Here is a 17,268-nt window from a genome sequence, read left to right as displayed (position 1 = left end):
TTTTAGTAGTACCTATGCTAGCTACTTTAGATTATATAGCTACTTAGTACGGCATATTACCTATAGACTAACGGAGGGCCTAAGAGGGTTAACTAGGAGGCGTAGGCTTACCTATAGGCTATCGTAGCCCGTAACTAAATAGACTAAGACCGGTGGCTCCCCGCGGCCTAACTTACGTTAAATAGTAAACTATATACCTCTATTAAGATAGCCCCTTTCTTTATAACGTATAGCTTCGAACTACCCTTACTAGTTCCCTTTACTATAGATATAGTAGTAGAGTAGTATAGTAATACGTTACTAGAGGGCCGCGCTTCTACGTTCGTACGAAAGCTATAGGAGACTACGGATTATTACTAATCCGCGATAGCCGCCGCGGCGTAAGATTAAGAGCGGCACGCTAATAAGACTAGGGCCCTAGTAGATAGGTTCGCGGTAAGAGATAAGGTATAGCTAGACCTCCGTAACTATAGGTCGGCACGACTAAAGAAGAAGCTTAACTAGCTATACGCGAAGTTTATAGTACGGAGGGTTATTAGCCTATAGGTTATAAAGCTCGATAGTCTCTTAATAGGGGTCTATAATAAGATTAACGTAGACCTCCTTTATAGAGCCTCCTTTAACCCGCTGCCTAGATAAGAAGTAGTAGACGCCTAACCGCCTATAATCGAGGTAGAGGGAGAGGATAAGTTCGAGGTTAAAGAGATATAGGCCGCGCGCTAGAAAAAGGTCGGTAAGGGGAAACGCTAGGAGGTCCTCGTTAAGTAGCGCGGGTATCTCGACCCTACGTAGGAACCTATATATAAGTTTACGGGAACTATAGCCCTTAATAAGTTTAAAGCCTTATTTAGAATAGTAAACGAGAACGATAAACTAGCGGACTACCGATAGTAGCCCGGGCTAAGACTATAAAGTAAGTATAGCGGAGGGGGTAGTTACGGTAATATAGGTAATATAAGCGTAATAGTATAGGCGGAGATAAAAATAGCGTTTATTATAGGGTAGAGCCCCTAGACTACCTAGGCCTATTCCTTATCGTTATTATTATTATTATCTTCGTTATCGTCGTCCTCGTTAGCCTCCTCCTTCTTATTAACGGCGGCGGCGGTCTCTAGGGCGCTAAGGCGGCCCTCTAAGCCCGTAAGCTAGTCGTCGGCGGCGGCGGCTCTAGGGGTAGAGGGGCGGCGGCTAGCGGCGGCGGCAGGGGTAGCGGCGGTAGCGGAGGCGGGCACGGCTAAGGGGACCGCCGATAGGGCGACGGAGGTAGTGTCCCTAGCGCCGGGTACGTTAGAGGCGGAAATAAGAGAGCAGAGGAGTAGGACTTACTTAGGTATAAGGCCCTATCGCTCGAGGGCGCGGAGGTTACGGTAGGCGGCGGCGGCGGCGGTAAGGCGCTTCTTAGTAGCCCCCCGCGCCTACCCGTGCGAGCCGGCCTTCTAAGCCGACGCCGTAGCGAGTAGGACGGGAGGCGCCGCCTTATAGGCGCGGCCGGCTCGCGCATACTAGTAGCAGCTACCGCCGCGGCGGCGCCCGGCCTAGTCGGAGTAGTCGAGCTCCTATAACGCATAACGTATATAGGGGGCCGAGCGGGCGGCGCCGGCCTATACTTAGCGCTTATATTATAGGAGGTTAGCGGATAACGTCTATTACGCTTACCTAACTACGGACTTACGGGGGTAGCGGAGACGGAGGCGGGGGCCGAGGGGCCGGGCGTTATAGGTAGCGGCGGGGATAGCGTCGTTACCCTAAGGGGCGACGTAAGAGCGAATAGCGTAGTAGAGGCGGCGGCGGCGGCGGTAGGAGCGGTGGCAGCGGCGCGGGCAGGAGCGGCGGCAGCGGCGGAGTCGTCGTCGGCCGCGGCTAGCACGGCGTCGACGAATAACTCCGCACGCTCTAAGAAGGAGGAGGTAGGAGAGGGAGAGGCGGATATATCTATCGCGGAAGTTAGTATAACGGAATACGGCCTCCCGCTCTATAAGGCGCGGAACTTACTAGTTAGAGTTATTATTATTATTAGGGCTATTATTACTACTACCGCTACTACTATGAGTATACGTTAATAGAGCGGCCTATATAGCTAAGAACGGACTAACGCCTTAGGTAGAGCGGAACTTACCTATTAATACTATTACTACGGTTAAAGAAAGGAGAGAAGGAAGGGAAGGGAGAAAAGGGGGATGCCGCCTTATATACCCCTTAGTAGAGGATGCTGCCTAAGGTAAAGGGGACGGGCAACCTAAGGCTTACGTAGGTTTAGACTAGCCGCCGGCTACCTAGGGGCGTATATAATAGGTTACGCCCCTATTTAAACGGCTAGCCGGCCGACGAGTATAGAGCCGGGTCCCGGCTGCCTAGGCTAACGGGCGCGGGGATAATAGGGCTAGTAGGGCCGGCCCTATTAACGGGAAAGGGTAGGGAAGAGCCCGCGGCACGGGCCTAATTATACGGGAGCCGTTAATAGGGCAGTACTACGCCGCGCTTAAGGGAGGGCATTATATAAGAGTCTTTAACTATTATAGGTAATAGGCTTAGGCCGCGGCCTAAGCTATATAGTTACGTATAGAGGGCCGGATCCTATAAGTATAGGGGCGGGCTAGCCGCGTATAGAAGAGCTCTATATAGCTTATTAATATTATCCTACGGACGGTACCTATACGTATACCTTTACTTACTCTATAATACTAAATACCTAGGCTTAGAATAAAGGGGTAGAAAGATTAAGGGGTGCTATAATAGAAAGGGCCTATATAATAAGACTTACTATAAGGCTTTTATATAACCTTTAAAAGGAAGTTATTAAGACTGCTTATTACCTTTAGAACCGGACCCTAAAGGACCTTAGGGGCTTAAAAGACTATAGGGACCTAGGGACCCTTATTAAGACTTAAGAAATAAACTAAAAATTACTACTTAAGCTCTTTATAAAGAAGATAGCCTTACTAGCCTACCTTTATACCTATAGCTATAAGGTATATACTATAACTACCGATATATAGCTAAAAAGGAAGAAAAAAAGAAAGCTTAATCCTAGAGCCTTTATTAGTTACCTTATTAGTTATAATTTTATAAATATCTTTTAGATCTAGATTCTTTTTTTATAGAAGGTTATTTTAACTAGGGATATAATTTTCGATAAATCTAGCTTCCTCGATAAAAAGAGGGATTAATAGCTCCTCTTACTATTATAACGTTAGCTAATTTAAAAGATCTAAATTCCCCCTTCTTAATAGTTTTAAGAAGAAGCCTTAGATAAGGAAATAAAAAAAGAAACTAACGTTAAAGTAGTTAAAGATAATACTAACTTTAAATAAAAAAAGGAAGCTATTAGATTAAATAATATAGATAAAGAAGGAGACTATAGGAAAGTAGTAAAGCTAGAATACGCTTACCTTCTTACGCTTACTCTTATAGAATAAAAAGAAGATTTAAAAGCAGCTTTCTTTATTAGTCTTCCTATCTTAACTCTTAAAAGGGTAGGAAAGGCACCTCTCTTAAAGGACTACCTAGCTGCCTTTTTATCCTTACTTTAAGAAGTAAAGGAAGGTATAAGGCCTAATATAAAAGAAAACTAACCTCTTATTTATTTCGATTATTTTTCTAACTTCTACCTAACGCTAATAAAAGATAGTTCTTATAAAGTATTTATAATAGGCTAGCTTTTTAAGCTACTATTAATAAGGAAGGTATATAAAAGAGACCTCCTAGACCTACTAGTAAACTAAAAGTAGCTAGAAAGATACCCTTTTAAAGACTAGTTTTTCTAAGCTTAAAAAGACTACCTAGCTTTATATAAAGAGATAAGGTCTTTTAAAGAGGTCCTTAAGGAAAAGGTAAGAGGAAAATAGGTCCTTAGCTATAAGTAGGTCTTTATCTATAAAACTAATAAATATAGCTTCTTTTAAAAGTATAAAGCCTAGCTAGTTATTTATAGGAATTAATAGAAAAAAAGGGATTTACTTATTAAGGCAACTACTTTAATAGGGATATCTTTTTAGACCCTTATAGCTATAATAGTAGAATTCGACCTTAAGCTTAATTAAATAGATATAGTTAATACCTTTATTAACTACTTACTTAAGGAAAAAGAAGTTATTTATATATACTTTTTACTAAGCTTTTAATAGCTAGGAAAGGTTCTATAGCTTAAGAAAGCTCTATATAGACTATAAAGATTACCCTTTCTTTAGTAATAGTATTTAATAGGTTCCTTTAAAGCCCTAGGCTTTAAGAAAGTCCCTTAAAACCTATATATAATATAGAAGGGTAAATTTATAGTCTTTTTTTACGTTAATAATACTATTTAAGCTTACCTAAAAAGGGAAGAAGCGACTACTAAGGAGGCTATATAAGGCCTATAATAAAGGTATAAGATAACTAAGCTAAGGGAGCTAAAGTAGTTCCTAAGGATATAAATCCTTTAAAATAGGTCTTAATAGACTATTTAGCTTACCTAGGACGCCTATATTAATAAGGTTGCTTATAAATTCCTCTTTAATTCCCTTAATAAGAAGCTTCCTTCTACGCTTATATTAAATAAAGAGCCTTTACCTAATCTATCCTTTTAAGCTAAGAAGTAAGAGAAATACTAATATTAATAGAAGGTAAGCTCCTTACTTTTTTTTAGCTATTTCTACTAAACTAAATATTTCTTTTATAGTCTCCTAGCTAGCTAGGTATAACTAAAATCCTAGCCCTAAGTATTAAGAAGTAATAGATAGACCTATCCTTTATTCCTATTTAATAAGATTATATAGTCTATACTTAAGAGGGTAAGAAAGAAAGAAATTAGCTATAGAAATCTTTTTTTATTTAAGCGATTTATCTTTTATAGATAATTCCTTAGATAGAAAAAGCTTATAAGGGTATATTATATCCCTTTTTAAAGGAACTATTACTTAGAGAGCTTTAAGGTAAGCTACTATTATAACTTTAAGTATAGAGGTAGAGCTACTAGCTCTTTTAAAAGCGTTAAAAAAGCGATTTTCCTTAGCTAGCTACTTATATCTTTATAACTATAAATTCTATCCTTATTAGCTATAGAATATAATAATATATAAAATAAATAAATTCTTATAAAAACGTAAAGCTATTAACCTAGCTATAATATATTAATATCTATTAGTATTAGTTATACTAAGAGGTCGAAAAGGGACTTATTTCTATCTATTAAGTTTTAATAGTATCGATAAAAGCTAATAGTCTTATAAAGCCCTTACTAAATTAAAAGCTAGCTATCTTTTTATAGTAAATTAAGCTAAAAGATATTTAAGAAAAGCTATTTTTAGAGGCCCGCTTTAAGAGTCTATAAGAAGAGCTAATAGCTTATATAAGAAGGTAATATCTATAGCTAAAGAAAAGAAAGAGGTTTTTCCTTTTAAAGAGCCCCTTATTTTAATTAGGGTTTTCCCTTTTAAAAAGGCCTTATTTCTTATAGGACTTTCCCTTTTTTAGGCCCCTATTTCTTAAGTAGGTCTAAAAGAGCCTAGGGACCTAAAAGGGCCCTTACTTTCCTTAAGTAAAAGGAGAAGTATAGAGCTAAGAACCTCCTTTATATATTTACTAGCTTAAAGCTATATTAGCTATACCCTTAAAGGGCAGGCTATAGCTAAGGGGGTATATCGCGAAGCGTAGCTTAATTTTATAGTTCTTAGAGATATCTCTTAGTATAAGGGACTAAGGAAGCTAAAAACACTTAGTATATAAAAAGGAAGAAGGAGCTAAAAAGAGGTATATAAGGGGAAGTATAAGTAGTAAGAGATAAGATAGATATACTAGTAACGGCTAAAAAGGAAGGGAAAAACTAATAAAAAGCTTAGTAGTTAAAAGGATATTAGTAGCTTCTTTAAGTAAGATCTTCTTTATTAATTAAAATACTAAATAAGTATTAATCTCGCGTAAAGAGATATAAGAAGTATATATAAAATATATAAAGGTAAAATTAAAAGTAAGGGGTCGGACTAGTAAGGTAAAGAGATTTAATTCTTATAAGAGTAGTAATAAAGGTAAGGGAGTAATTATTATATTGCCTTAATTACCCTTCTTTCCTTTATCTAACGCCCTTCTTTATACCTATTTAGTACCTTAATTAATAAAGAAGATCCTACTTAAAGAAGCTATTAATATCCTTTTAATTACTAAGCTTTTTACTAGTTTTCCCCCTCCTTTTTAGCCGTTACTAGTATATCCGTCTTATCTCTCGCTATATATACTTCCCCTTATATACCTCTTTTTAGCTCCTTCTTTTTTCTTCCTTCTTTTATCCTAAGTGTTTTTAGCTTCCTTAGTCCTTTATACTAAGGGATATCTCTAAGAACTACGAAATTAAGCTATGCTTCGCGATAATAAAAGGGGGCGTTAGATAGAGGAAAGAAAGAAAAAAAAGGTAATATAATAATTACTCCCTTACCTTTATTACTACTCCTATAATAATTAAATCTCTCTGCCTTACCTATCCGACCCCTTACTTTTAATTTTACCTTTATATATTTTATATATACTTCTTATATCTCTCTATATAAGAAATTCTATTACTATAGCTATAAGGGTCTAAAAAGATATCCTTACTAAGGTAGTTACCTTAGTAAGTAGATCCCCTTTTTCTTATTAATTCTTATAAATAACTAGCTAAGCTTTATACTTTTAAAGGAAGCTATATTTATTAGTTTTATAGATATAGACCTACTTATAGCTAAGGACTTATTTTCCTTTTACTTTCTTTTTAAGGACCTCTTTAAAAGACCTTATCTCTTTATATAAAGCTAGATAGTCTTTTTAGGCCTAGAAAAACTAGTTTCTAAAAGGGTATCTTTTTATCTACTTTAAGTTTACTAGTAAGTCTAAGAGGTCTCTTTTATATACCTTCCCTATTAATAGCTATAGCTTAAAGAGCTAGCTTACTTTAAATACTTTATAGGAACTATCTTTTATAAGCGTTAAATAAAAGTTAGAAAATTAATCGAAATAAAAAAGTAGTTAGTTTTCTTTAATAACTATATTAAGCCCTATACCTTCCTTTACTTCTTAAAGTAAAGATAAAAAAGTAGCTAAGTAATCTTTTAAGAGAGAAAGAGGTACTTTTCTAACCTCTTTAAGGGTTAATATAAGAAAACTAACAGAAAAAGCTACTTTTTAATCTTCTTTTTATTTTATAAGAAGAGGTATAAGAAGGTAAGTATATTTTAGCTCTACTACTTTCCTATACTCTCCTTCTTTATTTAAATTATTTAATTTAGTAGCTTTCTCTTTTTTTTTCTTTAAAGTTAGCGTTATCTTTAACTACTTTAATATTAGCTTTTTCTTTTATTTCCTTATTTAAGACCTCTTCTTAATACTATTAAAATAACGGAATTTAAATTTTCTAAATTAGCTAACGTTATAAAAATAAGAGGAGCTATTAATCCCTCTTTCTATTAAAGTAGCTTAATTTATAGAAAATTATATCCTTAGTTTAAATAACCTTTATAAAAGAGGAATCTAAATCTAAAAGATATTAGTAGAATTATAACTAATAAGGTATTTAATAAAGGCTCTAAGATTATACTTTTTCTTCTTCTTTCTTTTTAGCTATATATTAATAGTTATAGCGTATTTATTATAGCTATAAGTATAAAGGTAAGCTAGTAAGACCCTTATTTTTATAAAGAACTTAAGAAGAGATTTCTAGTTTATTCCTTAGGTCTTAAAAAAGGTTTCTAGGTCCCTATAATCCCTTAGGCCCTTAGGGTCTCTAAGGTTTAGTTTTAAAAGTAATAAGCGGTCTTAATAACTTTCTTTTAAAGATTATAGGGAAGCCTTATAGTAAGTCTTATTATATAGGCCCTTTTTATTATAGTACCCCTTAATATTTCTACCCCTTTATTTTAAGCTTAGGTATTTAGTATTAATAAGAAGGGTAAAATACCTTTTTTTAAAGCTAATTTAAGATATCCTTTATAAATAGCTCTTTATTAAACCGTTTTATCTTTACTTTATAGCTAAAGTAGGATTTTATTTAGTTAATAAAGTCTTAGAAAGTAAACTAGTTATACTTACTTAGGTAAGTCTATAAGAAATAAGGGAAAACTATCCTTAAAAAAGCGTCTATAAAAACTATTACCTTAATAAAGCTTTCTTAGTTCTTAGAGATATTAGTTTAGTTTACTTAAATTTCCTTATATAGCTAGTCTAGCTATAAAGGGGTTCGTTTAAAAATTCGTCTCTTAGTCTTTCCTTAACTATAGTATTTATATTTAATAGTCTTTAAGCCCTTTATTTATACGCCCTATTATTAGCCTAGCTTATAGAAAACTAAGGGGCTTAAGTAACTAAGTTATATATACTAAAAAAGAACGTCTTTTTAAGCTACTAAAAGAAGGTCCTTTATAGTAGACCTATTTCTCTTAATAAGGAAAGATAACTTCTTAAGAAGTTCCTTTTTAAGAATAAGTTAGAATTTAAGAATAAATTAACTAAATATTTCCTTAATAAACTTAATCGTTTAATTCTTTTAAACTAGCCTTATAAGCTTAAAAGTTATATCTTAAAAGATTCCTTCCTTTTAAAGAAAGTAAAAGGAAATTAAGCTTATTAAAAACTAAGGGTAAAAAGCTACTCTTTTTTATTAAATAATTTATATAGACCTATTAGGTAGTTTTATTATAAAGCTTATCCTCCTATACCCCTTTATCTATATAGTTTATTTCTTAGTAATAAAGTATTCCCTTTATACCTTCTTAAAGGACTAAAATCGTAAGAGGGTATTATAGATATTAAGGGAAGTATTAAAGTTAAGGATAGCTAATTCTTATAAGGGATAATTAAAAGGCTTTAATAGTTAGTCTTAGCCTTATTAATTTATAAGTAAGATAAAAGCCGGATTTACTATATTAACGATTTTTCGTTAAATTTATAGCTTAAATAAAAGTAGTAGCGTTACTCGTTATTATTTCTTAGTAACCTAAATCTCGTTTATCTTCTTTTATAATAAGGGTTCCTCCTTAAGAGACTATTATACTATTTCTTATAGCCTCTATAAAAGGTTAAATCCTTTAAGTTAGTTTTCCTTAAAGACTTACTAGTATTATAATAACTAATAGCCTAAGGATTTATAGGCTAGGTAGCTATTTCGTTTAGTATTTTATTTCTTTAAGTAATCCTTATCTTAATTTAAAAGGTCTACTTAAAACCCTTTTCTTTTTACCCCTTATTATTAATATTAACGAGGTTCGATTTTAACTAGTTCCTTAATTCTTTAACTAATAGACTAAAAGGTCTATTAAGGGACTAGTTAGGCTAAACGGACTAATAGGACCGGGCCTAGAGTAAAAGGCGGAGCTAGGGCTAAGACTAAGGTAGCTATTAAAGATAGTATTAAAGCTCTTAAGGGAAGAGGAGCTATAAGGGCAGTAGCTATAGTAGTAGTAGGGGGGGCTATAGTAATAAAGGCTATAGTAGCTATAAGGGTAGTAGGTTAAGCTATCTAGGTCGAGTACTAGCTATAAAGAAATAAGACTACTTATTATTATACTTTAATAGCTTTTTTATTTAAATCCTAGCTAGCTTCTTAAAAGATAGTTAAGTAACTATTACTAATAAGCTTTATTAATAGAGATATATCTTATAGCTACTAGCTAGAAAGAGCTTTTATTAGGAAGTATTAATTAACTTTCTTAAGGATTACTTCTTACTTAGCTAGCTATAAAGAAGCTAGTAGGTTCTTAGTAGAAAAGGCTCTTAGGTATACTATATAAGTCTTCTTAATATAGTTAGTTATATAGCCCTTTAAGGGAGCTATTAAGGTCTTAAGCTTTAAAAGCTATTACTTAAGAGTCCCTTCCTCTTAAAAATAGATTAGCTTTATAGTATTAATAGATTCCGTTATCGCTATATATATAGTAGTTAGTAGCTTTATCTTATAAAGGTATTCCTTATAATAACTCTTATAATTACCGAAAGTAGTAGAAAAAGCTCTTTACTATATAAAGGTTAGCTTAGAAAAGAGGGAAGCTCTCTTTATAAATTTTATTACCTTAGGATAAAGAGAGGGCTTAAAAGGGTCCTACTTATTAAAGAAAACTAAATTATAAATAGTTTTATTTATATAAGCCTATAGCTCCTTTACTTACTTATCTTAATCTTAAGGCTTTATAAGAATCGTTTTATAGACTATAAGGGTAATAGAGTCGTTTTTTAATATTATTATAAGGGATAAGTAAAAAAGTTAGTTAAAAATCCGCTTTTTTAGTAAGAGGGGTAAAAGAAAGCTATAAAGGAAATAAGAAAGGTGCCTTTTATAATAACTAAAAAGTATAAGAATACTATTCCTCCTAAGCTTATAACTCTTATAAAGAGAGATATAAGAAGTATATTAAAAATATATAAAGGTAAAGTTAAAAGTAAAGGGTCGGATAGGTAGGGTAGAGATATTTAATTCTTATAAGGGTAGTAATTATAGTAAGCGAGTAATTATTATATTACCTTAATTATCCTTCTTTCTTTTATTTAATACTACTTTTTATACTTATTTAGTATCTTTATTAATATAAAAGATCCTACTTAAAGAAGCTACTAATATCCTCTTAACTATTAAGCTTTTTACTAGTTTTTCCCTTCCTTTCTAGCTATTACTAATATATCCGTCTTATCTCTTACTACCTTTATAAGAAGCTATTATTATATTTACTTCCCTTCTTACCCTTACCTTCTTCTTTATACCTCCTTTTAGCTCTTTCCTTAAAACCTATTTTTTTTTAGCTTCCTAGGTCCCTTATACTAAGAGATATCTCTAAGAATTATAAAATTAAGCTATACTTTATAATAATATAATCTCTAGCTTATATATCCCCTTTCCCTCTTTTAGCTAGCTATATAAAGAGTATTTCTTATAAGAGGGAAAGAGAGGTCCTTAATTAAACCTCTATAAAATAAAAGGAGGCGCTTAGCTTACCTTTTCTTTATAGCTCTAAGAATAAAAAGGAAGCCCCTTTAACCTTCTTAGCTAAAATAAAGATAGGAACGCTAAGTAGCTTAAAAAGGAGTAACCTAAGGGCCTAAGGGTCCTTAGGGGGGAGAAATACTATATAAGAGGAACTAAACTAACCTTTCTTTTATCTTTACCTTTATAGCTACCTTTTTCCTAATTAGTTATAAGCCCCTAGGTTCTATAGCTAGCTAGGACTATTAATAAGGGCCTAGACCCTTATTAGCCTTACTATAGCCCTAAAGGCTATATATAAGTAATAATATAATAAAAAGAAGGTATTTCCTTTTTTTCCCTTAGCTAGTTTTAATTAATTACCTTATCCTTCTTTTCTTTATATTAACTACTATATCTAAAAGTACTAAATATAATATTTAGCTAGTAATATACTATAATAGTTACTTAATAGATTTAAATAATTAAAATCTATTTAATTAATAAGGAAACTTAATTTCTTTTTATACTTTATATATATATATATAGTTATACTTATAGATAAATTCTTTTAAATATATTAGTATAATTTATATCCCTTTTTATTGCCTTTATAGTATAGTAGTTATATACCTAAGAAGCCTACTAGCTATAACGCTAAAGTTAGTTTAAATCTAGCTAAGGATATAATTAATTTTTAGTTAAACTAATAAACTATACTAACGTATTTATTAATTAACTAATTAGCGCTTTTAGAAGCGCTTATAAATATACTAGTAGTCTAGCCCTACTATAAGTAGGCCGGCCTAGACCTCGCTTACCTAGACCTAGCGATAAATTTATTAGGACCTCCCCTTAACCTTAGTCTAGGCCCCCTAACTAGGAAAATAAAAAACCTAGGGCTAATACTAGTAACTTAATAAGTATAGCGTAAAGCTAGTACGATAACCTAACTACTAGCTTAGCTAAAAGCTAGTATTAATAAAAAATAGCCTACTAGGCCTTATAGCGGAAAAATAATATAAAGCTTAGGAAGATATTATTATAAGATAAAGTTAGAGATAATTATATAATTAACTATTAACTATTAATAAAAAACGCTTATACTACCGATTAACGCTATATACCTTACGTATATAAAGGAGTTACTTTCTAAGGTTACTTTATAGTAGGGCTAATACGATTCCGACTAACTATAACGATACCTAAGATAGCTAGCGTAAGATTCCTATATATTATAACCGCGACCTAGTATAAGGGCGGACTAGCTATAAAAAAAGGGAGGGTTTTCCTTTAAGTACTTTAGTTTTTCCGTCCTATTTAACGCCGAAGTTCTAGATACCTTTAGATAGGTTACTAGTATAATCTTAATAATAATAATATCCTTTTTTATTAATATAAAGACTTTATAATTAGTAATAGCTTTCCTTTTTCTCTTACTTTTCTTTTTATACTTCTTTTTAGCTTTTTCTTTCTTTTTCTATATTTATTACTTTTTACTTCTTAGATCCTTATTACTTAAGGATATCTTTAAAGGATATCTTTAAAAACTATAAAATTAAGCTATACTTTATATTATTTTAAGCCTTTTTAATAAGAAATATCTTTAAAACTAGTAAATCTAGCTATATTAGAAATACTATAAAGAAACTTTATATAAATTAAACTAACTAAGATAAATATAAGTAAGTAAAGAATATAAAGGTTTTAAAAGAAAGTAAGTATATACTTTAATAATAATAATAATAATAGCTATTATTATTATAAAAAAAGACCTAGCTTTATATAAATTACTCTCTTTCTCTTAAAAAATATTTAGGTATCTCTTTAAAATTTCTAAGTATTTTATAATATTTATAGCCTCTATATTAACTACTTATAGTCTTCCTACCTTTTTAAGTATTTATTTAAGAGCTTTCGTTTTTTCCCCTTATAAGTCCTTTCTTTTAGCTTCTTTTTTAACTTCTTTCTTCTTTATATATAAGGATCTTTTTTTTTACTTCTATTTCTTACTATTAACCTATCTCTTAGTAAGCCTATTAGTCTATCCCTTAGTTTATTACTTAGCTTATCCCTTACTCTATTACTTAGCTTATCCCTTACTTTATTACTTAGACTCTCTTAGTCTATTTCTTATTCTCCCTTTAGCCTATTTCCTAGCTGTTAGTTTATTCCTCTCTCTATTACGTATCTATAAGGGGATTAGTCCGAGTAAGGTATATCGAGGAGGTCCTAGCTAAGAAGGTCGATAATCTATAGAGATGAAAAAAGAGAGAGAAAGCGGGCGCAGCCCCTATAAGCGCGGGGGCCGCTTATATATATACACGCACGTATAGGTGCGGAACAACCGCACTAACATACACCGGGTCTAACCCGTAATAGTATCTGTCTGTTTCTTTATTTCTTAGCTGCTTGTCTACTTGCCTATCTGCCTATCTATTTTTTATTCCTTAGATATTATTGCCTGCTTCCTTGCTTGCGTGGCAGACGAGGGCGTTTGTTCTTTATTATCGAGGGATTTAACGGGGGCAGTACCCTGAACAAACAGCCCGCGGAGCAGAAATTCTAGCAGAGTCCCTAGCAGAGTCTCTGCCTAGCCCCCTTATTGATCAGATGATCCCTTGGCCGGTGTTTGTTTAGGGAAGGAGTGAAAATTCGGTCTATAAAAGAGGTCTTTCTCTCCCCTTATCTAGCAGATAGCATCCTCTTTATTCTTGCCCTGCCTAGTGCTTTCTCTTTTCCTTCGTCTCGCTTAGGCCCCTCTCGTCCCTCTATATCTAGCTTCTGCTATTGCCGTTGGCGTGGGTGTGTCTTTAGGTGTGTGCCGCAGCTATCGTTAAAGTATTCTTACGGTATAGTATATAGGGATAGCGGACTATAGTTAGGCGGAAGACGGGCCGGCTAGTAGGGCTAAAACGGTTGGTATTTTTGCGGTCGAAGAGTGGAACAGGTCGCCATAAAAACCCGAGGTATAAAAGCAGGTGGCGGTAAAGGGTGGCTAGAACGGCAGGAACGGCACGCAGCGCTATACGACCCGTGCCTACGTAGGGCCCAGAGGGAGCCGGAGGAAAGGTCCTTTCGTCACTTCGTTCCTAAGGTATAAGGCGCCAGGTTGTCCGTGCCTACGTAGGGCGCAAGAGGGGGCTAAAGAAAGATCCCATTGTCTCGTTTTTCCTTAAAGCATATATAGATAGGCCAGCCTATATAGCCCTTACGTCCCCGGCCCTTTAAGACCTAGCGAATTAAACGAGTTTCTACGATAGCCAAGGAATGTATATATCTTAGACAGTGTATATAGATTAAGTATATAACTTACTCTAGACAAGCTATTAAGACGTTAATCATATCTTTTAATCTTCTTATAAGCACTAGAGACGTCTTTTTACTTTGCAACGCGTTACTATAGTAATTGCTAATCTAGAACGCCATTATACGTAGGAGGGCGCCTGGCAGCGGCAGCGGCAGATATACCTCGGCCATAGCATAAGCTTTAGTCTAGGCAATCAACTAGCAGGGATTATCGCGCTAAGCAAGAATCAAATGCCAGCTGAATAGGAATGGTTTATCTAAGATGAAGTCCACTGGTATCTGCCAAGGGAGCTAGTCTACGTTTCTTCCCCCTCGACTTCTAGTTGCTAGATATTATATATATATGTATATACATCCGCCTGCTTCCTCTTTACTCTATAACCGGCCATTTAACGGTTATTCCCGACATATGAACCAGTCCCTATATGTCGGACTCTCTTTAATTCCTATTTATGCATTCGCTATTCCAATGTTTAAGTCTAGCCTACTCTTTGCGCTTCTACAGCCGTCTCTTTTTACACTGGCAAGGGTCGTTCATCTCGATTGGGAAATAACATGGGTCTGGGCTGCTCCTGACGGGGTTTACCGTCCCATGATTGGTATCAATGGCGAATGGCCCTGCCCGCAGGTTAACCTGTTTTTAGGAGATCGTGTCATCATCGACGTGTACAACCGTCTGGGCAATCAGTCAACCGGCATCCACTGGCACGGGCTCCACCAATACATGACAGGTGTGATGGATGGGGCCTCCCAGGTGACGCAGTGTCCGCTTCCGCCTGGTAAACATATGCAATATAACTTTAAGGTATGGAGATCCCATCTACAGCTATAGAATTCAGCCAACGTCCGTAGGTACGCCAATCTGGCACATATTGGTACCATTCGCACAATATGGGCCAGTACCCCGACGGACTGCGAGGCCCTATCGTTGTGCAAACTCCCGATACTCCATTCGACTTCGACGAAGAATTCACCCTTACCTTGGGAGATCACTACCACGAACAAATGCCTTCTCTGCTTAACAAATATGAGTCTCTTCGAAATGGAGCCCATGGGGGCCTAGAACCTCTTCCAAATTCCTTGCTGATCGGTGAATCTACCAACACCACCATCGAGGTAAAGCCCGACACAACATATTTGATGCGTGTAATCTGCGTCGGCACTTTCGCGGCCCATGGTCTTCTATTTTATGGCCACGAACTTACTGTCGTCGAGATCGACGGCGTCTTCACTGACCCAATACCTCTCGGGGCTGGTATAGGGGACGGCACGCATCCTATAGGGAACGGGACGCTTTCTAGGTTCCTGCCTGGAAAGCGCGTCAGCTTCTTATTCCGGACGAAGAACGACACCAGCCGCAATTACCCTATCGTTTCTATCATCGACCCCGGCCAGCTTTTTACCGACTTTAATAGACCTATGCCCGACAATTATAACACAAATGTCACGGCGTGGCTGGTATACAATAAGCACAAGCCGCTACTTCACCCTCCCGCAGTACCTAAAATTATAGAGCAAAACTTTGCCGACGACATTCTTTTCTATCCAGCGGACCACGAGCCACTCCTTCAACCCGTTGATCGCCAAATCATTTTAGACACGGGTTATAAGACAATAAACGGAGTGGCCCGCTTCACTATAAACGGGAAGACTTACCTTCCACCCAAAACCCCATCTCTATATACGGCTCTTACTATTGGTCCTAAGTATTACTCTAATCCCGCTGTTTACGGACACGTTAACCCCTTTGTGATTAATTTTGGCGAGATTGTGGAAATTGTCATTAATAACAACCATAATACTGTCCATCCGTGGCATCTACATGGGCACCAGTTTCAAGTACTCCAGCGTTCGTCACTGAATGGGGGACCTTTCCACGGGTACTTTAAGAATATATCTGCGACACCGATGAGGCAAGATACCGTCGTTTTGCAAAATAATGGACATGCGGTGATCAGGTTTCGCGCAGACAACCCAGATAGGTTTTCCTGTCCCTCTGTTTTATCGTCAGCCATATACTAACAGCATTATACGTGTGTGGCTTCTTCATTGCCATGTAGAATGGCATGTTGAAGCCGGCCTGACGGCAACTATTATTGAGGCACCAGAAGAGCTGCAAAGCATCTCGCGGCCGCAAGATGGATTAAGAATTTGTGCCGCTTACGGCAGCCCGACGCGTGGAAATGCTGCGGGGAGAAAAGGAACAGATTTAATAGGACTCAAGACGGAGGTGACTCCGGGCAACACTGGGTAAGCTAAAGTCTATTTATAGGTTAACTAGATTAAACAGCTAACGATAGAAGCGCAATGTACCGCTATAGTAGTAGGAAGGGCTATACTTAAAGGTGTTATAAAGGTTATATAGACTATTAGTGTTTACTTTTAAATAAAATAAAGGATAAAGAAATTATTACGCTTAAGGGCGATACCGCTCCTTAAGATAGATTTAATAATTAGAAGATTATTTCTTATAAAGTAGATAGGTACTAGTTATATTACTTATATTTATAAATCTTAGTATAGCTTTAATATTATAGTATAAGTTATTTAATTTTAAATATACTATATTATTAGTATAAAGTATAAAATTAAAAGTATAAGGTAATAAAATTAATAGTACTTTTTATAAAGATTTAATTTAATAAGATAGAAGTTATAATAATTATAATAAAAACTTCTTTATTAAGTAAAAGATATTTTTAGCTTTAAACTAAAACTAATAAGTTATATTATATAATATAAGTTTATTTTAATAGTATACTACGCTTAAATTATTAAGTAAGGTATTTAATACTTATTATAAAATAACTTAAAACTAGTAATTTAGTTAATTATAATAACTTTAATTTACCTAAGGAAATAATTATAAACTTCTTAAAACTATAAATAAAAAAGGAACTTAGTATTAAGGATACTAAGTATTAGTAAAACCTATTATAATTAGTAATAAATATAAAGAAGTACTTACTATATTTAGTAGTAATCCTTTTATTATATTAAATAGTTATAAAATATACTATATAAGTAGAAAGAGTAAAAAGCTTATTCTTTTTAACTTATTATAAAGC

The 17,268-nt window shown here is 34.6% G+C and overlaps 1 protein-coding gene across 1 annotated transcript; it reads left to right on the top strand.

Moving 5' to 3' along the window:
- Nucleotides 1–14,987: 14,987 nt before the first annotated feature.
- Nucleotides 14,988–16,260, top strand: HRG_03907 (multicopper oxidase domain-containing protein; the record flags this gene model as incomplete). Its single annotated transcript, XM_044862378.1, has 4 exons — nt 14,988–15,005; nt 15,053–15,290; nt 16,159–16,182; nt 16,226–16,260. The coding sequence occupies 4 exons, from the start codon at nt 14,988–14,990 to the stop codon at nt 16,258–16,260; spliced, it is 315 nt and encodes a 104-aa protein (XP_044723404.1).
- Between the last annotated feature and the right edge of the window lie 1,008 nt (nt 16,261–17,268).

This window comes from Hirsutella rhossiliensis (genome assembly GCF_020360975.1).
Source record: "Hirsutella rhossiliensis strain HR02 chromosome Unknown scaffold00003, whole genome shotgun sequence".
Taxonomy (NCBI): domain Eukaryota; kingdom Fungi; phylum Ascomycota; class Sordariomycetes; order Hypocreales; family Ophiocordycipitaceae; genus Hirsutella; species Hirsutella rhossiliensis.
The sequence above is the reverse complement of the archived record's forward strand: the minus strand, read 5'-3'. Positions and strand labels throughout refer to the sequence as shown.